This window comes from Podarcis tiliguerta (assembly GCF_965153285.1).
Source record: "Podarcis tiliguerta genome assembly, chromosome: 2".
NCBI classification, from domain to species: domain Eukaryota; kingdom Metazoa; phylum Chordata; class Lepidosauria; order Squamata; family Lacertidae; genus Podarcis; species Podarcis tiliguerta.
This window is the reverse complement of record NC_139535.1, coordinates 109,187,249-109,210,945: the sequence shown is the minus strand read 5'-3', so window position 1 is coordinate 109,210,945 and position 23,697 is coordinate 109,187,249. Positions and strand designations below refer to the sequence as shown.

The 23,697-nt window shown below is 46.7% G+C and overlaps 1 protein-coding gene and 1 long non-coding RNA gene across 2 annotated transcripts in view; one reads left to right on the top strand and one right to left on the bottom strand.

Moving 5' to 3' along the window:
* The first annotated feature begins 5 nt into the window (after positions 1 to 5).
* Positions 6 to 21,861, top strand: LOC310671817. Its single transcript, XR_014508224.1, has 3 exons — positions 6 to 52; positions 8,103 to 8,180; positions 21,728 to 21,861. It is a non-coding gene; the product is annotated as an uncharacterized lncRNA (long non-coding RNA).
* Positions 7,723 to 23,697, bottom strand: part of MYG1 (MYG1 exonuclease) — a 225,535-nt gene continuing 209,560 nt past the window's right edge. Inside the window, exon 6 of the mRNA XM_083427882.1 lies at positions 7,723 to 7,934. Coding sequence (XP_083284008.1) covers positions 7,738 to 7,934 — 197 coding nt within the window. The 3' untranslated portion in view covers positions 7,723 to 7,737. The remainder of the gene's footprint in view (positions 7,935 to 23,697) is intronic.

Below are 23,697 nucleotides of genomic sequence, written 5' to 3'. Positions count from 1 at the left end.
AGTAATTTACGAAAAGCTCCGCGGCGGTGGGCCTTTCGGGAAACGCCTCTAGGTGAGGCCCCACCCAATGGCGGGAGGGCGTGGGAGGCGGGGCTTGGCCGACAGCTCTTCTGAACTAGCTGTTGCGAGTGTGGTGGGCAGGAGGCAAAGCTAATAACAGGCGGCGCCTACGGCCAATCGCGGGAGGGGGGTTCTGAGGCCTGAACGGGCGTGATGAAATTGTGCGGCTTAACTCGTGATTGAATTGCCTGTAATCCAATCACGGCTGAGGCTCTACCCTCCGCCCACAAGACCGTTTCGCAAAGTGGGTTTGGGGAGGCCTGGGATAATACGGGGAATGGCACGGAATGTAGCCAATCAGCTTCCGCAGAGAGAATGGTGAGGGGAAGACGCGTTTCAGAGTGATGGAACGCTTAGCCAAACAGCGCCAAGAAGAGACAGGAGAAAAACAGTCTGCCCCAATGAGGAAGAGGGATCTCCTTAAATTGGCCAATGGGCGAGGCGGTCCCTGCGGTGTGTGGTTGTTTTTTGAGGAAAAGGTGACGGATGTTGGCGCCATTTTAGCTCAGGCGCAGAGGGCGACGTCCCGCCTTTTTCCTCCATTTAATGAAGCGGTTATGTAACAAGTGACGCGAGTGGGTTTTTTTTTCTTCCTGGGAATTGGCGAAAGGTCTCACATCCGGTCATAACTTGAGTGGCTGGGCGAGACGGTTAGTTTTTTTTTGCGCTAATTGCCAGCGAAAAGAAGATGGAGACCCGGGGAGGAGGAAGGGTCAGGTGTTTTTCTTTTCTCACGTGTTGCGCATAACACGCTTTTTAGAGCAGCAGCCACAGAAATTAGAAACGGTGCTCTTCAGAAAAGGAGCGGGTCAATCTGCACGTGCTCAGAGGCACGTGAGTTTAAGGGCCAAGGTTTCTAGGCGGATCTGGTTCTTCTGTATTATTTTTGTTACCAAAATCAATAGTTAAAGGTGTTCGTTTTCCCCGCAGCTTCTTTTTCTCCTGGTTTCATCCGTGTTCTGGTCTACACTGAAACTCCACTGTTGTCAGTGGAAGCTGAATTTCAGTTTCACAAATGTTTACCCAAATACCCAGTGGGTCAGTTACAGGTGAAAATATCTGTCATGCAATTGTAAGAAATCAATCTTGTAGTGTGGCAGCACCTAAACTTTGGAACTCGCTGCCGGTTGACATCAGGCAGGCACCTGCTAAAAGTATTTTTGGTTAGACAAACCCGCATTGCAGGGGGTTGGACTAGATGACCGTCAGGGTCCCTTCGAGCTCTACAACTGCTTCTACACAGATGTCTGTTTTGATTTTAGTTTATCACTGAATGTTGTTTTGAATAGCTGTTTTTAATTGTTTTGCCAATAATTCATTTCATTTTAGGTTTACAATCAAGTTACATCCAATCAGAGCTACCTTGTGCAATAATTTCCTTTTGGTCTTAACTCTGGCTAATGCAAACTGGTCAGTGTAGGGTGAAAAGGTTAGCAAAATGAAATCCATCTAAGCAAGTGTTTAGATAACCAGACCCTCAAGGATTGCATAGAGTTTTCCATATAATAGGAACAATATCTTCAAATAAAGCTTTAGGTGTTGGTCAGATAACTCATGTCTGAATCCTGTATCTGTTATCTCACCTTAAGAATGTAAAAAAGCTGCTGCTGGACCAAAACAAAAGACCCATCCTGTTCTCAGTGGCCAGCCAGAAGTCTATAAGAAGCCCAAGAGCAGGACCTGAGTGGAATAGCACCATCTCTACTTGTAATTCCCAGCAATTTTTATCCAGAGATTGCCTCTGGCACTAGACATAGAGCCATCATGACGAGTAGTCATTGATAGCTTTATCCTCCATGAATTTGTTTGATCCTCTTTTAAAGCCATCCAAGCTGGTGGCCACCACATCTCATGGAAGCAAACTCTAACTATGCACTGTGAAAAAGTACCTTCTTTTGGCTGTCCTAGATTCATACCATGCATTGTCTTACAGACTTCTATCATGTCCCACCCCCTGTTGTTTTCCAAACTAAAAAGTTGCAACCTTTCCTCCTAGGGAAGTTGCTCCAGCATCCCCCCCCCCCCTTTCTGAATCTGGTAATCCCTTCTTCCTCCAAATTGAAAGGAGGATCTGACCAAGTGTCCTGCGTTAATCTGTAGCAGGGATTTCCCTGGTTGGACCCACTTTGCCTTCCTCTTCCATTCCAGGGATGGATAAATCATTTCACATGGTCTTAGAGAAACTTTGTATACCACAAGGTCAAATATTTTCATCCCTGGATAAGTTAAGGGAGGAAATGTTGAGCTAAGAAATAAGTATCCATGCAGGCCTTCATTTGCACCCGTGTGAACCAAATGTAAAAATGCGGTGTTAATGTAAAAACAAAATAAAAGTGAGGCTCTGGTGCCCTGCAGCAAAAAGAAATATAAGCAGGATAGTTACTGCTTCATAAACTTTATAACGCAGATGAAGTGAAGTTATTTTTCCCCTTGTAAGTGTTGGAAGCTTCAGGAAAGACGCAAAGGATAGGACAAAATTCTGCTATTCTTTCAGTGTTGCACTGGATATCCTCTTGGAGAAAGCCCAAAATGAGCGTGAGAGCAGCTGCTGTCTATGTTAAAGCAGCAGCTGGAAAATTCTGCCTCTACCAAGAATGACCTCACGCCCCCATTCCCATCCGAGGGAATTGTTTTCATTTCACTTCTGGAGATCAGAGGGCAACCAAAATAACAGTGTTTCTTAGTCAACCATTCAAGTTTTGAAGAGAAGGAAAAGCCTCTAGACAGAAATGCAGAGGATGCAGAACCCATAAAAGCAAAGAAACAGCAGCTACAAAAAAAACAACATGGAAACTTCTGCTGCTGCCTGGTTTCATATCTAAGTGCTTTGAAGAGTTGTGAGGGGCAGGGCTATAGTTGCTGATCCAGAGACATCATCGAAAAGCTCTTCAGCAGGAACTGGAGCCACTGGTTAAGTGGATATAAGCAGATCTGCTTGAGCTGCAGGCCAGCGTGATATTCAGGATCCACTTTGCCCCGTTGGTTTCCTGAGTAGAGGGCCCTGTGGCGCAGTTGTACTGTCCCCAGTTTGTCGTGTTAAGATTACCCAGCCCTCCATCATGTATAAGCAAAGCAGAGGAGTCAAGTCAAGTTCCCAATTCACAACCAGAAGAAAGGCTTCTGTCTCACACAGTGACAGCCCCTACCTCCTGGCATTGTCACCCTTCTTGCTTCATCCCTGAGGGCCCCCTGGACATCTTCCTGACTAGGTGACTGCCTGGAAAATGACGCCTGTCAATCAGCACCCACCTGGGCCATGGATCTTGAAAGTCACTGATTACCAAAATGCCCATATTCTGGTACTGTGTTTTATTTCAGTTTTTATCTACATATTGTATGTTATGTACTGAGTTGAATCGGATCCAAACTGCAGCAGTCTGATTGGTCCTAGAACAATGCAGCAGTATGATTGGTTGGCAGGAACCACCCAATCATGCTCCAGATATAAGTGAATCCACAACCTGATTGGCTTACAGTAGAATTCCAGAATTAGCCAATCATGTGCAGCCCATTGTGTAAATAATGTATATAAAGCAGATACTTTGAGGGGACTTTCATTCATTCCTCCTCACCACTATGAGCTGAATAAAGAGCATGAAATTACTTTGCGACTCTGAGTATATTTCACTGTACAGTGGTGCCCCGCAAGACAAATGCGTCGCAAGACGGAAAACCCGCTAGACGAAAGGGTTTTCCGTTTTGGAGGTGCTTCGCAGGACGAATTTGCTATGGGCTTGCTTCGCAAGACGAAAATGCCTTGCGATTCCTGGGGGTTTTTTTCCGCTCCCCACCCCCTTTTTCTAAGGCACTAAGGTGCTAATAGCCTTTTAGCAGCTAATCCGCTAATCCCTTAAGCCTTTAATAGCCGCTAATCCGCTAATGGGGTTGCTTCGCAAGACGAAAAAACCGCTAGACGAAGAGACTCACGGAACGGATTCTTTTCGTCTTGCGAGGCACCACTGTACTTGCTATTTCTCCCCATCTTCCTTATTCCCTGTACTTTTGAATAAACTGATGGATTGGATTCTCGGGGTGTACTGGTTTCTGGACACACTCAAGAGCTGGTTGTCGTCCCACATTCCTTAAGCATCTTGGGCTATGTAACTGGTAGTCACACAGTGCTGGGAGAGCAGGAGGGGAAGCAGACTGAAGTTGCTAAGCAGGAGATTTGGAATTCAGCTGTCTGTTAACCTACCATAACCCCTTGCTGTGTGTGACACATAAGCAGGCAGTGGCAGTAGCAAGAATACGATGGGCTACCCAGTTCCGCTAGGCTACCTTGTACGGTTGGTGCTGGAGCGGGGCCACCTTCCCATTACAGCACAAACACAATGAGCACTCAAGTTGGTTGGCCAGCTGGCATCCCATTACCATGCAACTCTGATTCAGTAACTGATCTTGCTAAACTTGTGTCTGACAGACTTCAAAATGGACGATTTCTTGCAAAGGGACTTAATTGCTTTTCTTTATTAGCTTACTTTGGACTCCCAGCTTTCTGGTAGGATGCAGTTTTAAAAAGATTTGGTAGAATGCGTGTGCCAAAAACAGCATTGCAGGCAAAAAAGAACAACAGTTTTTCCTGGCATTGCATGAGGAAGGGGGAGTTCAACTTCATGTTGGTCTGTCATGCAGCTTTTAAAGGCACAGGACCCTTGTTTTTGGAAGGAGATTGCCAAGATGGTTTCTAACACTTCTGGACTACTGCCACAAGAACTATTGAACCAGTTGCTGCATAATCCCGGGCTGAGGCCTAACCCAGGCAGCTACCTAGAAGCCGGTGTGCTTTGGTCCCTGAGCTTCCTTTGGGTACAGAAAGGAATATAACATCATCCAAGAACTGGAAAGGAAAATGAGGATCTAGAAATTGGAAATGCCTTATATAAATATTTCTTCTGCCCTTTGCTTGTCAAAATGGCAAAGAGTTCTGCACTTCAAGCACCTAGAATCACCAATGTACACCCTAGGTCCAATACCTGGTATGGTTGCCTATGGCTCTAGCTTGGACTGGTCTGGATCTCGACCAAAATAACTTCTATCCAAGTTTCACTGGCTGCAACTAGATATTTGCTAGTTTCATAAGAAGAGCCCCACTGGATCAGACCAAATGCCAGTCAAGTCCAGCATACCTTCCTCAGATGAAAACAGGGACATTCTATTCTCCACCAGTAATACTGATGGCATCCTGTTCTTATGGTGGCCAAGATATGTACGTCAGTTGTTCCCAAACTCCCCCTTCCCCACAGGTCACCTGAAAATGGCTGAGGGTCTTGGCGAACCACTTAATGGTTTTCCTGCTCGTCGTAGCAATTGCAACGTGCTCTGCTAGACATTCCATGATTTTTAATTGTCTTTTAGCAGACATGCTGCAAATCACGCAAATGAAGCTCATGAAAGACCAGCAGACCACAGTTTGAGAAACCTTCACCGATGGGAAGCCCGCAAAGCAGAACATGAGCACAACAGCACTCTCCCTGCTTGGGATCTCCCAGCAACTGGCATTCAGCAATATAACAAGCAGCAGAAGGCATGAGAACAGATCATTTGAGCACAGTGGCGTAGCGTGGGTTGTCAGCACCCGGGGCAAGGCAAGTAATTTGCGCCCCCTGACCCGGGGCAAGGCAAGTAATTTGCGCCCCCCCGGCTGCATTGTCCCTCCCCCAGATAGTCCCTCGCTCTCTCTCCACACCGCATCGCACGCCTGGCACCCTCCCCTCCACAGTGGGCGGCGACCCGGCGGCTCGGATCGGATTCGCACAGCCAGCACTGCAGTGAGAGAGAGTGAGTGAGCCAGGTAGGGGCAGAGAGCTGCGAGTGCGAGCGCCCCCCCCCAGATGTTGCGCCCGGTGCGGCCGGCCCCCCCTGCACCCCCCACGCTACGCCACTGTTTGAGCATCATCTGAGCACCAGGACTGGTGGGGGCTGCTGCTATCTTTTGTCTGGGTCAGATCTTGTAATTCTGCTGTAGAACTGCCCCACTGACAATTCCAGCTTGGGAATGAGACGCTTAAAGAACATTTTGTCATCTAGCTTGCGGTTAAGTAGCTTTTATATTAGTCTGGAGCCAATGAGTCATAATTACAACTAATTGCCTGTTTACTGAAAATACAGATTTTACTCAGCATCTTCTTTAGCAACTAGTTCTCACCGGGGAGATGGTTCAGAAACTTAACTGATTTTAGCTATCTTCCTCTGTTATTATTACATTAAATAAATATAATTGAGGAAAGGAAGGATGCCGTCTGTGTAAAAGAAATGGGAATCGGCGGACCACATCCTGTTCATCTTCATAGAGGTGAGAGGGAGATTAACACATGTATCCATTTTTATTTAAGTTGTACTGTATACCAACTTTGTATTTCAAGAATTCACGAAGCAATTTACATCTCAACAAAAACCAAAGTAGATTACATATATAAAAATACAAATTCTACACAGCAGATGGCAATAATAACAAAAACAGCATTATACATTTTAAGTAACAAAATTGAGCAATAAATCTCTAAACATTGGGCTATATCCAACATTTTCTGTCCACTAGCATGGATAGGTGAGTTTTAATGTTCTGCTGGTGGAAACTTGTTGTGCAACAGATTGCACAATTTATTGTGCAACAAACTTACCAGCAAAATGCTTATGCAGTCTCTTGCACAACACCATTCTGCTGGCGCAAAAATCCATAGAACACGTTTACCATTAAGTGACTTTAATGTAGCACTACATTGGATACAACCCAATATTTATGAGTATGCAAGTAAAATGAACGCAAAAGTGAATCATACCAAATAAAGAAGCAAGAGCGTACAACATAATTACAATATATTAGCTTTTAAAAGTCCCTGAATATTGCAAAAAAGTATCCTCACATTTAATAATACAAATCAGGAATTCAAGAACCATAGCAAGAACCCACTCATTAAACAATCACCTTTCACCCACTCACATTTTATTCACTTATTTATCGCTCCTCTCAATTCTCACTTCAGCAAACCTCTCAAAGATTCAACAGCCAATAAGCATGCCCAAATCCAACAGGTGAAAACAACTCACACCTAGGGAGATCAGGAGCAGTGGCGTTGCGTGGGTTGTCAGCACCCGGGGCAAGACAAGTAATTTGCGCCCCCCGCTGCACTGTCCCTCCCCCAGATAGTCCCTCGGTCTCTCTCCGCACCGCACCGCATGCCTGGCACACCCCCCTCCACAGTGGGCGGCGACCCGGCGGCTCGGATCGGATTTGCACAGCCAGCACTGCAGTGAGAGAGAGTGAGTGAGCCAGGTAGGGGCAGAGAGCTGCGAGTGCAAGCGCCCCCCCCCCCCGACGTTGCGCCTGGTGCGGCCGGGCCCCCCTGCACCCCCCACGCTACGCCACTGATCAGGAGCCCTTCCTTCTTCAACCCACTGTCACCCCAGGAGGATTTAGGCGTGGGTCACAAGCTCACGAGGAGCATCTCAGTTGATCAAACAGCGATAAATCATATCTCTCTTCAAAGAACAAGGAAAAAAGGCATTGGCAAAGGACAAATCCTAACAGGACTAATCTTCACGCCATTTCTAATCCTTTAATTTGTCTATGACTAGAGACTGGCTGTGGTACTAACTCAGAAGCTACTTGTGAAAATTCATGGAAAATACAGAACTACATTTATTTAATTGTAAATAAACGTACAGTGGTACCTTGGGTTAAGTACTTAATTCGTTCCAGAGGTCCGTTCTTAACCTGAAACTGTTTTTAACCTGAAGCACCACTTTAGCTAATGGGGCCTCCCGCTGCTGCTGTGCCGCCGCCGCACAATTTCTGTTCGCATCCTGAAGCAAAGTTCTTAACCCGAGGTAATATTTCAGGGTTAGCAGAGTCTGTAACCTGAAGCGTATGTAACCTGAAGTGTCTGTAACCTGAGGTACCACTGTAATTGCAACTTGAATTATCCTATTATTTTTGCTTAAATGATAATATGTGGGTGTCTATACCGGTACTGGATCTTAACACATACAACTCCAGCATCTTCCCAGCTCCTGAATCTAACCCAGATTTTCTTCTTTCACAGTGTGGTTATGCAGGGTCATTAAATAAGAATAAACAATGTGACGTATGTCCGGGTGAGAGAGACCTGTACTGTGAAGTGGTAAGTGAATACCCCACTAAAAATTATGAGAACAGCTTCAGAATTTAATACTCATTTCATTTATTCATCTTAGGACTGGTACACAACTTTTCATTTTTTAAAACATGAAGACTGAAAATATACTTTAAATTCTTAGTTATGGTTTTACTTCATAGCAATCACACCCCTATGAGATAGGTCACTGATATTCCCATTTCACAGATACGTGAGGTTGAGAACCAATTGTGGTGTAGAGGTTGAGTGTTGGACTAGGACGACCAGGATTCAAATCCCTGCTCAGCCGTGGAACTCACTAATGTTCTTAGGGCCAGTGGCAGTCTCTCTGCCTAGCCCACCTCACAGGCTTGTTGAGGCGATTAAAACGGGAAGACAACCATGTCACACACACCACCTTAAGCCTGGAGGAAAGGTGGGCTAGGGATGCAACAAACAAACAAACAAACAAACAAACAAACGATGACCTAACCTAACCTGGGGAGAAAACAGCAAAGACCTGATGAAGAGAGCACAGCAGAGGTAATATTTTCTGATAATCCTCCGGAAAAACAATCTCTCAAAAGACCTGTTGATGGCATTTTACCATTGCACTGTGGAGAGTGTATTAACTTATGGTCTCTGTGTGTGGTTTAGGAGATGCACAGCCAGGGAAAAAACAACGCTGTCCGGGGTTGTAAAGACTGCAGAGAGAATAATTGGGTACACTCTTCCCACCTTAGATCAAATCTATGCTGCCAGGTGCCATAAGAAAGCGGCAGAGATAGTGCAGGATAGTACGCACTCCAGAAATGATCTCTTTCAGCTTCTGCCTTCTGGAAGAAGGTATAGGGTTAGAAAGGCCAGGACCAGCCGCCTGAGAAACAGTTTCAACGCAAATGCAGTTCTGGTTCTAAACGCAGCATAAGGGGTCTCTATAGTATACTGTTTTTTAAAATGGGGTTTCAGAGTTTTTGGGGGTTTTTGAATGTTTTATGTAGTTTTTTGAATGTTTTATGTAGTTTTTCAATTTCATTGTTCTGCATGGGACAATAACAATAAAGATATCGTATATGAGTATGATGATGGACTCAAGGGCATCCTGATCAAATTTGCAGATGACACCAAACTGGGAGGGGTGGCTAACACCCCAGAGGACAGGATCACACTTCAAAACGACCTTGACAGATTAGAGAACTGGGCCAAAACAAACAAGATGAACTTTAACAGGGAGAAATGTAAAGTATTGCACTTGGGCAAAAAAAACGAGAGGCACAAATACAAGATGGGTGACACCTGGCTTGAGAGCAGTACATGTGAAAAGGATCTAGGAGTCTTGGTTGACCACAAACTTGACATGAGCCAACAGTGTGACGCGGCAGCTAAAAAAGCCAATGCAATTCTGGGCTGCATCAATAGGAGTATAGCATCTAGATCAAGGGAAGTAATAGTGCCACTGTATTCTGCTCTGGTCAGACCTCACCTGGAGTACTGTGTCCAGTTCTGGGCACCACAGTTCAAGAAGGACACTGACAAACTGGAACGTGTCCAGAGGAGGGCAACCAAAATGGTCAAAGGCCTGGAAACGATGCTAAGGGAGCTGGGCATGTTTAGCCTGGAGAAGAGGAGGTTAAGGGGTGATATGATAGCCATGTTCAAATATATAAAAGGATGTCACATAGAGTAGGGAGAAAGGTTGTTTTCTGCTGCTCCAGAGAAGCGGACATGGAGCAATGGATCCAAACTACAAGAAAGAAGATTCCACCTAAACATTAGGAAGAACTTCCTGACAGTAAGAGCTGTTCGACAGTGGAATTTGCTACCAAGGAGTGTGGTGGAGTCTCCTTCTTTGGAGGTCTTTAAGCAGAGGCTTGACAACCATATGTCAGGAGTGCTCTGATGGTGTTTCCTGCTTGGCAGGGGGTTGGACTCGATGGCCCTTGTGGTCTCTTCCAACTCTATGATTCTATGATTCTATGAGTATGCCCATTAAATACCAAAGACAGAATTCATCCCATGACAAGCGTAGCGTGAGGATCTTTATCAGAAAAATGTTACCTGGGCAGGTTGGGGGTGGGTGAGGGAGTAATGCCGCACTCAAGCCCCTCTGCCTATGGTGTTCCACGCCTTAACTATTAACAGCAGTGATGTGGAATGAATCACTTTTTTTCAGCCGTAACTCGAACTCCTTTCCGGTACCTCTTAGGTGGGCGCCATTGCCATTATAGGAGAGCAAGGAAGGCGTTCATGGTGAGTTCCTTCGCCTCTTGTTCTAGAAAAAGAGCACTGGATCAATCAATGGAAAAAGCAGCTCTCACAGGACCCTCGTGAAGTTTTGAAGAGTTTGTTGCCTAGGGCAGCATAATAGCCCCCTTTCCCATGATCCATACAATCAGTGACCATTGTCAGGAATCCTGGCAGACAGGATTTCTGCTGTAGACCACCTTCTCTGTTGTAGATCACCTTCTTCTGTGATGTATGTATGATGTTTTAGGGGGTTGGTCTTAGGCTACAAGGTGGGCAATTTCAAATGTCTATATAAAAGCTTGCACACCATTGTTCAGGGTTCTCCCTCTTGCGTGCGGAGTGTGAGGACCCTGTTGCAACAGTTTAATAAAAATCAGGCTTACTAGCCGTTTTGCTTCTCAATATACAGTCATACCTTGGAAGTCGAATGGAATCCGTTCCAGAAGTCCATTTGACTTCCAAAACGTTCGGAAACCAGAACACGGCTTCTGATTGCAGCCTATCAGAAGCCGCGTCAGATATTCGGCTTCCAAAAATAGTTCACAAACCGGAACACTCAATTCCAGATTTGCGGCATTCGGGAGCCAAAACGTTTGAGAACTAAGCTGTTTGAAAACCAAGGTATGACTGTACTCTGGTTGGCCTCTGTTGTTTTCTCCTACAGATAGGGGAGCCACTATATGGGCTCTTGGATACCCCATAAGGGCAAGGAGCAGTTTTTTTCTTATAACACATGCATTGACTGAACGGGAAGCAGCATCACATCCACTGACCCCATCCCTGACCGCCATGCATTCATCAGAAGGTGAGGTTCTATATGTGCACATCTGTCCATCCGCAGAATCCTCTGTTTTGCCACCTTCCACTGTGTAGAGATGGGACAAGACAGTGGACAAAGTCTATTCCAGTATACCTGAAGGAGCGTCTCCACCTCCATCGTTCTGCCCGGACACTGAGGTCCAGCACCGAGGACCTTCTGGCGGTTCCCTCCCTGCGAAAAGTGAGGTTACGGGGAACCAGGCAGAGGGCCTTCTCGGTGGTGGCACCCGCCCTGTGGAACGCCCTGTGGAACGCCCTCCCACCAGATGTCAAAGAGAACAACAACTACCAAACTTTTAGAAGACATCTGAAGGCAGCCCTGTTTAGGGAAGCTTTTAATGTTTAATAGGTTATTGTATTTTAGTGTTTTGTTGGAAGCAGCCCAGAGTGGCTGGGGAAACCCAGCCAGATGGGTGGCGTATAAATAATAAATTATTATTATTATTATTATTATTATTATTATTATTATTATGCATCTGCTTTTGAGGTGGCACTTGTACCCGGATCTTTCAGATACGAGCCCAGCTTCCTGCCTCTTCTCAGATCCTAGAGAAATATTCTAAATTCTCCCCAGTCCAAGGGAACACAAACCAAGCTGGCTTCTCCCTTTGAAGAGCCTGTAATTTAAACCAGCAGTTCAGATCTATGGCAATTCTCTGCTAAGGAAGAAAACAAACCCATGTCAAAGCAGTGCCAGCCCACAGAGGGGAGGGCGGCCTCGTTTAGGGGTTGAGCTTTCTCAGTCAGCTACCCTGGTGTGCCCTGAGTTGCGCTTAGGAACGTCCCTCTGGGGTGTGGCTTGTTTGCCCGATCTGCTCCAACTTGCCCAGAGAGAGGCTTGCAGATGCGGGCCGGCAGCTACTGGGTGGCCTAGGAGCTATTTTAGGGAGGCTGTTTTGTTAATGTTACCTTTCAGAAGGAGGGAAGGGCGTAGACAGCACGCCAACCCCAGCAAAATGCAGGCATAGAATGTGCTTGGCAGCCGAGCTCGGATTCCTATCTGACAGGCATAGGCTTGTGTTTGTCCCCATCCACTAGACTAAAGTTACCAGATCAACAATTTGAAATAAGGGAAGTTAGCGAGCTGCGGCGGCGCCGTGACCCACCATAGCATTGCAGGAGAGGTTCTGTAGGCAGCAGTCCTAACCCCACCTCCCTGGGAATTCGTCTCCTTGAATTCAGTGGAGTTTCCTTCTGAGTAGGGCACGTGCCCTTAAATCCGACTGGAAATCACTGGAGTTCGGCCTGGAACAATTCCTTAAGGGCCGCAAGCTAACAGAGGCACGTGAAAAGTCACAGGCTTTTTCATTTTGTGCTCGCCTTAATCACACATACAGCAGACCCACCCGCTTGCATTGGCTCCTGGGCCAAGTAAAACAAAGCTTGCTTCCTTGACTCTCGCCCCTTACTCCTAGGGCTGCATTTCTGAAACGAAGACCCAGCTGCCCTACTAGCAGCGGTGGGTAAGCAGTCAGGGGATGGAGATACATTTGGGCTGGTGGAAGAGAGTGCAGCCAAACCCCCATGGCCTGGGGAAGGGGCTTGTGCTGGGCTGGCAGGGGAGCTCGATACACTCAATTTATCTCACTGGTAGAGCATGTTTTTCACACAGTAGGTACCAGGTTAAATTCCTGGCATCTTCAAGTAGGGCTGAGATGGACTTACATTGTGCTTTTCAGAATTGTTAATGTTTTGAACCAATGCTGTTTTTAACACAGTAGCCTACTTACCATATTTCTCCGTCTACAAGACACCCCCATGTATAAGACGCCCCCTATTTTGGGGGACTCCAATTTAAGAAGGGGGGGGGAGATACTATCCACATATAATACAAGCGCAGATTCTGAATGTTATTTTAGAGTAAAAGAACATAGTCTTATACACGGAATATATTTTTAAAAAATATTTACAACTGGTGTGTTTTTAGTTCTTAAAAAGGTAAAGGGACCCCTGACCATTAGGTTCAGTCGTGGCCGACTCTGGGGTTGGGGCGCTCATCTCGCTTTATTGGCCGAGGGAGCCGGCATACAGCTTCCAGGTCATGTGGCCAGCATGACTAAGCCGCTTCTGGCGAACCAGAGAAGTGCACGGAAACGCTGTTTACCTTCCCGCCGGAGTGGTACCTATTTATCTACTTGCACTTTGACGTGCTTTCGAACTGCTAGGTTGGCAGGAGCAGGGACCGAGCAACGGGAGCTCACTCCGTCGCGGGGATTCAAACCGCCGACCTTCTGATTGGCAAGCCCTAGGCTCTGTGGCTGAACCCACAGCGCCACCCGCGCTTTAGTTCTTACCTGTTTTTAATTCAGGTTGTCAGGCACCTTGGGTCCTGCACAGGGAGAAAGGGCAGGATGTAAATAAAAAAACCAAAAGCACATACTGAAAATGCAGGTTTTCAGTTTTCCCCCTTTAAAAAAGAAACACTGGTTTGAAAATTGTGGAGAAATGCACTGATGCAGTTTGGAAAGGATGGGGAAATGTATGTGGGGCAAGCAACTAAGAGGAAGTCTATATATAAACACCCTGCAAGCAAATCAGAATCAGTGCTCAGTAAACAGGTCATCAATGGTGCTTTAGCCAAAGGCTAAAATGACCCATGTTGTTCTGGAGGGAGTAATTTATCAAAGCAGAAGTGCTGGGGTTCAGCCTCCATGGACTCAGGTGCAGCCTGACTGCTTCAAGATGGGCTTCACTCCCAGTCTCCTCCTGCTCCCAGTTCAGGCAGGGCATTTGCCTGGAGTTCAATCTCAGCCTAAGGGATGTTGCTGATGGGTCTCGGAGCATCCCCTCTTCTGGAGCTGTGATATTTTGTGGTTGGCTGCTCAGGAGCCCCTGACATGAACCACTCCGGCAACTTTCTCGATCACTGGCGCCTCGCTTTATAGCTCTCTCAGCCACTCCTCTCTCCTGTTAATCAGCAGCAGGAAGGGCAGGCAAGAGAACGGATCCAGCGGTCTTATCTTCCCCCAGCATAGGACCCAGGGTGTGGCATGGACTTCCGCCATCTGCCCAGGGAACCAGGGAGGCCGGCTCAAAGAGGGGCATCCTGCCCACCAGCCATGTGCTGCTCCTTCTTCTGCACTCTGAAAAATGGTGAGGCTTGCTCACGCTCCCTGCTGGATTTCAGAATCTTTAGCGCTGTTGCTCTGCCCAAACATCAGGCTCTCTGTCCTTGAAGCTTGGGTGCTTGAGCTGGAAAGGGGAATGCAGGTGCCCAGCACAAAAGCACTCCAGGCATGCTCAGAGGAGCTGGTTTTCTTAGTGTAACTTTTAAAATTATTATTACATTTTTCAAGGCTGCTCCTAAGATTGGAAAAGAGGTGTGGTGGTTTTCCAGCAGAACTCCTTCTTTGCATACCTCAGCTTCAGTTGCAGAGCAGGAAGCCAGGCAGGCTTTGGGAAGATGGCAGGAGGGCTCTTGAACCCTGTCAGAGCATCGCACATCCCTCCGGACGCTGGACAGAAGCTTCCAGGGCTTTGGGAAGGAGATGCCAGGGGAATGTTTAGGGGACTAGCCTAGTCACCCTAGTCCACTGCCTGTACACCACTGTTTTAAAGGATGGTATATAAAGTGGAGTAGATTGTATGGTGGCAAGAGACATTCCATGAGGTTTAGTTACCAAAAGGTTATAAAGTACACCCTAAGGCATGTGTACTTTATAAGGTGTACTAAGACACGGGTGGCTCTGTGGTCTAAACCACAGAGCCTAGGGCTTGCCGATCAGAAGGTCGGTGGTTCGAATCCCCGCGACGGGGTGAGCTCCCGTTGCTCGGTCCCTGCTCCTGCCAACCTGGCAGTTCAAAAGCATGTCAAAGTGCAAGTAGATAAACAGGTACCACTCCGGCGGGAAGGTAAACAGTGTTTCCATGCGCTGCTCTGGTTCACCAGAAGCGGCTTACTCATTCTAGCCACATGACCCAGAAAAACTGTGGACAAATGCCGGCTCCCTCTGCTAATAAAGCGAGATGAATGCCGCAACCTCAGAGTCATCCATGACTGGACTTAACGGTCAGGGGTCCCTTTACCTTTAAGGCAGGGTAGCCAATATGGTAGTTTGGAGATGTTTTGAATTACCACTTCTATTCGCCTCATTCAGCATGACCAATGATCAGGGGTGTCCGGAGGGCAACATGCCCTGAAACAAGGTAACGGGCAGGCTTCAGGTTTGCAGGACCTACCTTGCTTTTTTGCTAGAAACCACCAAATCCGACAACTGGAGCCAGGCCGCTTGGTCACACCCATCACACAACAAAGGAACTGTAGAACTGCTCCATCCAACATCTTTAAGAAAAGAGGTCTTTCCACTTTAAATGGCAGACTATTATTATTATTATTATTAATCAATTCCCCTTATTTCCATTTTGCAGCTTCCGAGCAAAAAAACCCTTTAATCTAACTCGCTCCCAAACCTCTGTTCTCTGGATGCCGGCCATTCCTCTTCCTCCCCCAATTCCATGTCCTCTCCAAAACAGTAATCATTGTTTGCAACCATGGAATGCCAGGTGGCCTGATTTGTTCTGCCCCATGAATGTTCACACAAAGTTAGACTCTAGTTGAAGCTACAACGGAGTTCCTGGTCTGGAGCATCAGCACATTGATGGGGGTCTCTCTGGATGGGGAGCGATGGAGGGGAAGCAACTTCAACGCGAAAAGGATGAGCCTCCCGCTTTGATCTCGCGCCAGAGTTGTAAAGTATCTGGGGCTGCCTTGTCAGCCTCCTCCTCTCCCCCTGCCATTTTTTGTGTGGCTCTGTTCAGTCTCAACTTAGTTTTGAGCAATGCTGGCAATATCAGGGGAAGTTGCCCTGGGACTGAACTACGTGTGACGGCCTTGGCAGACCTGTTGTCTGTCTGCATCAGTTAACGCTCAGTGATGAGGGGGTCTCATTTAAAGAACAGAAGGGGGATATTGAGTTCTTGAGTTAAGGGGGACCAGAAGCGACCTGGCTCCCTTATTTTTCTTGCAGTGGCGCCATCAGGGCAGGAGTTTGGAGGAGACGTCCAAGGCAGAATAAGAGGACGGCCCCCAAACACAGCAGAGCTGGCTTAACATACTGTGAGGAAGTACACATCACCATGTAAAGAGGGTGGCCCTAGGTAAAGGTAAAGGGACCCCTGACCATTAGGTCCAGTCGTGGCTGACTCTGGGGTTGCGGTGCTCATCTCGCTTTATTGGCTGAGGGAGCCGGCGTATAGCTTCCGGGTCATGTGGCCAGCATGACTAAGCCGCTTCTGGCGAACCAGAGCAGTGCACGGAAACGCTGTTTACCTTCCCGCCGGAGTGGTACCTATTTATCTACTTGCACTTTGACGTGCTTTTGAACTGCTAGGTTGGCAGGAGTAGGGACCGAGCAATGGGAGCTCACCCCGTTGCGGGGATTCGAACCGCCGACCTTCTGATCAGCAAGTCCTAGGCTCTGTGGTTTAACCCACAGCGCCACCCACGTCCCTTTGGGTGGCCCTACAGGATAATTAAAAACAGGGGTTATCACTGTTCCCATAGGTGCCAGGGTATTCATGAGCACCTCCTACGGCACCCGCAAAATGTTTGAGTAAATGTTCCTGTATACCTGAAGGAGCGTCTCCACCCCCATCGTTCAGCCCGGGCACTGAGATCCAGCGCCGAGGGCCTTCTGGCGGTTCCTTCATTGCGAGAAGGGAGGTTACAGGGAACCAGACAGAGGGCCTTCTCGGTAGTGGCACCCGCCCTGTGGAACGCCCTCCCTTCAGATGTGAAAGAAATAAGTAGCTATCTTATCTTTAAAAGACATCTGAAGGGAGCCCTGTTTAGGGAAGTTTTTAATATTTAATGCTGTATTGTTTTTAACATTTGATTGGAAGCCACCCAGAGTGGCTGGGGAAACTCAGTCAGATGGGCGGGGTATAAATAATATATTATTATTATTATTATTATTATTATTATTATTATTAATAATAAATACCCTCTCAAAAATCCACAATGCCATACCCCACATTTCTCCAATGAAAATTGGGACATCCTATTCAATCACCACCACCACCACCGTCATCATCATTATTATATGTAATAATAATAATAATAATAATAATAATAATAATAATAATAATTTATTATTTATACCCTGCCCATCTGATTGGGCTGCCCAAGCCACTCCGGGCAGCTTCCAACATACTGTATATAAAAACATAATAAAACATTAAGCATTAAGAAACTTCCGTACACAGGGCTGCCTTCAGATGTCTTCTAAAGGGTGTATAATGTATCTCCTTGGCTCAGGGGCACATAACTCCATACCGTCCAACTTTTCTCCAATGAAAAAGGGAAAGTGGGGCATTCTGGGATCCAATAGAAACCGGGATGGCTTCTGTAAATCCGGGCCTCTCCCTGGAAAATAGGGGCACTTGGAGGTCTGCAATGCATGAGACTGTTTACTCTTCCTGTTCAGTTTCTGTTAGCTTAGCAGCGACTTGGTCTCTCCTGCATTGAACATGCTCCCTTAAACATGGCCACATTCCGCTGGGTGCCATGACTGGATGCCCACCTTCTGAACAGACGAGAGGCACAAAGAGCTTCTCTTTGTGAGCACGCGTGGTGATAGCTGATGTCGGTGCCCTTCTCTGCATTGGTTGATGGGGGAACGTGACCATACAATGTTGTGGCCTTGTCACTTCTTTGGCTCTTTTTAGATGTGGCATTCATTTTGTGTTATGCCACAACCTCCGCAGCAGCCATTTCGTGACTTGCTCCCATCCCCCAAATTATATATGTCGCCATTGGCCCAAAAGAAGGTTGGTGACCAGTGGTCTGAAAGATCACCACCGGTATGGCTTTCAAAAGCTACAAGGGAGCCACGATTTGGACAAAATTGCAGGAACGATGCTTGTAGATTTAATTACGAATCCCCTCCCATCCTAATTTGAACACAGGACACGTGGGTGAGAGCTTCTGAAGAAATGCAGTCCATTAGGGCAAACAGGGCACTGCCCTATAACCTCAGGCAGCCTCCACATATCTGCCTTCTTATTTACCAATCTAGAGAAAGAATCTGTCTTGCTTCACCCTTAGGCTGTGTCCATACCACACCTTTACAGCACATTCAAAACACTTTCTTTCCTTCAGAGAATTCTGGGCACTGTAGTTTGCTGCTGGGAATTGTAGCTCTTTGAGGACTAAACTACAGTATCCAGAATTATTTGAGGGGAAGAATGAGCTTTGAATGTGCTTTAAATGTATAGTGAGTGCTCAGTCTCAGCCTCATCATTACCCATTGTCCTCTAAACATCAAAGCTAAGAACACAAAGTTCATACCACGCGAGTAATGTAGGTTGCAATCCTAATTGTGCTTACTGGCGAGGAAGCCCCAGTGGATTCAATAACACTTAGCTGTGTGTAGTCGTGATTAGCATTTCACTGTTACTTATACATGCACTTAAAAAATAATAGCAGTACACCAATTCTCATACGCTATTAACATCTCCTAAAAATAGCAGCTGCAAGATTATTAAATGACACCCTCATTCGCCAGCTGAACACATCCCTCAGTTAAACCCTCCCTCCTAAAAGGGGGAGCCAACACATTTCCAAATAGCTGTTAAACAGATAGGTTGTTCTTCAGGTAGGCACATGCCTGCATTCTAATTTCAACGTATAGCCAATGGATTGCTGTTAATTCAGCATCTAAAAAGTGTGTGTGTGGTTATATTCCATATGCTCAGTTGTGGGGTGTCAAAACATGCATACATACAGGGCTTTTTTCAGCTGGAACTCGCCGGAACTCAGTCCTGGTACCTCAGGTGGGTGCCGTTGCCATTCTAAGAGAAGGGAGGCGTTCAGGCTGAGTTCTAGCACCTCTTTTTTTCTAGAAAAATAGCACCACATACATATTAGTTGCCCCACAAGATGCATACTATAGAATCTACTCACATTTTTTCCTTGTTAACTGCATTATGAAATAATCTAATCCATGGGTAGGCAAACTAAGGCCCAGGGGACGGATGCAGCCCAATTGCCTTCTAAATCCGGCCTGCGGACGGTCTGGGAATCAGCATGTTTTTACATGAGTAGAATGTGTCCTTTTATTTAAAATGCATCTCTGGGTTATTTGTTGGGCCTGCCTGGTGTTTTTACAGAAGTAGAATGTGCCCTTTTATTTAAAATGCATCTCTGGGTTATTTGTGGGGCCTCCCTCGTGTTTTTACAGGAGTAGAATGTGTGCTTTTATTTAAAATGCATCTCTGGGTTATTTGTGGGACATAGGAATTCATTCTCCACCCCCCCAAAAAATATATAGTCTGGCCCCCCACATGGTCTGAGGGACAGTGGACCAGCCCCCTGCTGAAAAAGTTTGCTGACCCCTTATCTAATCTGTGTTCCACAGGAATAATGCTCCAGGGCTGAAGCAGACATTGTGAAAACTAATTTCCCCCTCCCACATGGGTAAAGAGTAAATTCAATTAACTGTGGGTGTAGCCATGAAAACACGCAATTTAAATGTTTGGTCACACCTTGAAACCAAGCAAATGGGTCAGCTGAGCCTGCAATTATTTTTGTCCAATGGGCGGAAGCCTCAAGGCTTAGTGGCTGGCACCCTAGGAAGGGACACAGAAGATTTGTCTCCTGCACTGACGTGCCGGATGGCCTGGGGCTTTCCTTCTCCTCAGCTTATGCTTCTCACTACTTTTATATTTGTCTCTTCAGCTCTGCTTTCGCAAAGCTATAAAGTGAACAGGCTGCAGATTCATGAAGCTTAATCCAAACAGCTCTGTTGAAGACAGATCTGAGTTAATGGTTATCCACAGTTACCTTTCCTCTGCTCTTTCCGGTCCATGATTTAAAGCGCCGTATCCGAGCGCTTCACCCTTCTCTCTTCCTCTCCCTCCCCCCCCCCCGGAGCTTTCCCCACAAAAACCCACTCTCTAAAGCTCAATCGGAGTTCACAGCAATCCACGGAAAACCCGAATAGACGTTTGCTCCGATTTAGCTTTAAAGAGCAGATTTTCACAGGGAATGCTCAGGGCAGCAAACCACACACATGTTAAAGAGCAGGCCCCTGCCTGGAAAGAAAGGGGCAGATGGTGTTGTAAATAAAAATATGCCCTTTTCCCTTATGGGGTATCCAAGAGCCCATATAGAGTCCTTACATAGGTTCCCTATTGGTAGGAGAAAATAACAGAGGCCAACCAGAGAATATTGAGAAGCAAAGCAGCTAGTAAGCTTGATCTTTATTGATCTGTTGCAACAGGGTACTCCCCTCACACGCAGGAGAGGAAGAGGACCCCCAAAATTGCTGTGCAAGGGCTTATAAAGACTTTGAATTTCCCATCCTCTAGATCAAGACCACCCCCAGAAACATTATGCATACATCACAGAAGGGGTGTAACCTAAGACCACCCCTCCGATACATGCATACATCACAGGAATTTAAATGTTGTTTTTCTCCTCTCACAGTTTATCTCCTGTCTGGCAAGTTACTTGATTGGATTTGCCTGGGGTGCCTGACCATTCTTTTGTAGTGCTATTTCCTGGGCCAGGTCACAGGCTCACACCTTATTCAAACAGACATATCTTGTGAGGAAAGAGACAATGGGGAGGCTTTTCCAGTTTAACCTTGCAGAGAAAGGATTTGGTCAGTTTAAGAATCAAAATGGTTCCAGGTTGGTCTTCCTGTGTATGTGCAGTTATGAACATTGCCATATATCTGATACCATAAAATTCCTATCACAATGGTTAGTGTGAATAAGCCCCCTCTCCTAGGCATGAAATGATTTGCTGCCACCTCGGGTATTGTACGTTGCTATCATAGGCTGGCCCCTTCTGGTGCCTGGCATTTGGGTATGGCTAATGCTCCCTTCCAGAACAGGCTGAGTGTGGGGGAGCCTACAGGAAGAAAGCATCATCACCCAGCCATATTTATATTGTGTCCTTCATACGACAATCACAGGGCAGAAATACATAAAAACAAAGCAAAATGGTAGTACTGTTAAAACGTGCATAGTAAACATGAATTCCATACAAAACAGCAGCAGGAATTAAAAAAAAAAACTAACCCAACAGTCCAATATACCTCACCCTTCTCCTATGCATGCATGCCTCTTTGTCATTTGCATTTATCCTTGTTTTGTTGTTCCTATTGTTTTGTTGGCTGCCTTGAAGTACTGCCTAGCCTGTCTAGATGTGGATGTAAATTTCTATAAGAACAGTTAACAGCTTAGATCCTAAGCTATTTTAGTAGAAACAATCAAAGAACCTTACAGACTAACAAATTTTGTGGCCTAACCATTGGGAGACTTAAACCCAGGCATATAAAGGAGGTGGGAGTTGAATGGCAATGAGATGCAAAATTTATAGCCGGTGATTATTAGAGCTTAAAGCTATGTTAAATAGGTCCACCTTTGACCTTTTATGTTGGCTGATAAGGGATGATTGTTGACTTGATTGTATTAACACTTGTAAGGGGTTAGCTAACCATCTGCAGGAAGCAGTCATAGATAGCAAAATGCTGACTGGGTCAACCTCATTTTTTCTCCAGGACCAAGTTTGAAGGGGCTCTGGACAAAGTGTCCTCCATGAGCTCCTTGCTAGTTGGTTCTCACCACCAGAGATGGGCTTCCCTAGCTGCAGCAATGGGGCAGCTACAAGCATCTATTTAAATGAGGGAGAGAGGAAGAAGAGGAGGAGGAGGAGGAGGAGGAGTTTGGATTTGATATCCCGTTTTATCACAATGACAAACCTAGACAGCATCTTAAAAAGCAGAGACATCACCTTGCCAACAAAGGTCCGTATAGTTAAAGCTATGGTTTTCCCAGTAGTGATGTATGGAAGCGAGAGCTGGACCATAAAGAAGGCTGATCGCCAAAGAATTGATGCTTTTGAATTCTGGTGCTGGAGGAGACTCTTGAGAGACCCATGGACTGCAAGAAGATCAAATCTCTCCATTCTTAAGGAAATCAGCCCTGAGTGCTCACTGGAAGGACAGATCGTAAAGCTGAGGCTCCAATACTTTGGCCACCTCATGAGAAGAGAAGACTCCCTGGAAAAGACCCTGATGTTGGGAAAGATGGAGGGCACAAGGAGAAGGGGAGGACAGAGGATGAGATGGTTGGGCAGTGTTCTCGAAGTTACCAGCATGAGTTTGACCAAACTGCGGGAGGCAGTGGAAGACAGGAGTGCCTGGCGTGCTCTGGTCCATGGGGTCACGAAGAGTCGGACACGACTAAACAACAACAAAAGGAGTCTCAAAGCGGCTAACAATCTCCTTTCCCTTCCTCCCCCACAACAAATACTCTGTGAGGTGAGTGGGGCTGAGAGACTTCAGAGAAGTGTGACTGGCCCAAGGTCACCCAGCAGCTGCATGTGGAGTAGCGGAGACGCGAACCCGGTTCACCAGATTACGAGTCTACCGCTCTTAACCACTACACCACTCCTTCATGACCTGCACCTTAGTACACAGACACAGAGGAAAGACTCAGACGACAGCATCCCTTGGCATGTCTCCTTTTTGTGGACCCAGGAATGAAGGTGCTCTGTGCTGATCTGGAGATCAGTGGAACAGGGCAGCTGTAGCACACAAGAGGTCTTGGTGTTGACCCCTGGCTAGGGTCTCCCAGAATGTGCACACCTGAGGCAAGGCAGTGTGATGACAGCCCATCTCCCTAGAGGCCTGGTATGAAAGCACTAGAGTAGACTTTCAAAGACATCAACTGGAGTGTTTATGCTGGGAAGATCCAACCCTTTTGGGTCCAGGGTCACATTTGGGAATCAAAGAAACTGTCATGCATGGGCATAACCAGGATTTATGATGGGGGGGGGACGGTACGGGACACCCGCCCGTCATCATCCTCTGTCTGGCTCTGTCTGGCAGATTCGAAATGAAATGTCTCAGTGACAGTTTTAAATTGCTTTCTTTTGACCCCAAGTGCTCAGAAAAATCTGTCAAAATCTCTCTACATTTTTTTATTTTATTTACTCACTTGATTTAGTGGGGGCATCTGCCCCCCATTCCCTCTTCCCCCCGGCTATGGCCATGCTGTCATGGACAGCACAGAACACATGTTTCACAGAAGAAACCCACCTTCCGCCCCCAACCCCCCCCCCAGGCAAAACAAATAAAACAGACAAAATAAGTGGGCAGTACCTGACAAGAATATGGAGACACGGGTGGCACTGTTGGTAAAACCTCAGTGCCTAGGACTTGCTGATCGTAAGGTCGGCGGTTCGAATCCCCGCGGCGGGGTGATCTCCCGTCATTTGGTCCCAGCTCCTGCCAACCTAGCAGTTCGAAAGCACCCTTAAGTGCAAGTAGATAAATAGGGACCGCTTACCAGCGGGAAGGTAAACGGCGTTCCGTGTGCTGTGCTGGCTCGCCAGATGCAGCTCCGTCACACTGGCCACGTGACCCGGAAGTGTCTTCAGACGGCGCCGGCTCCCGGCCTCTTGAGCGAGATGAGCACGCAACCCTAGAGTCGGTCACGACTGGGCTTCGGGCAGGGGTACCTTTAC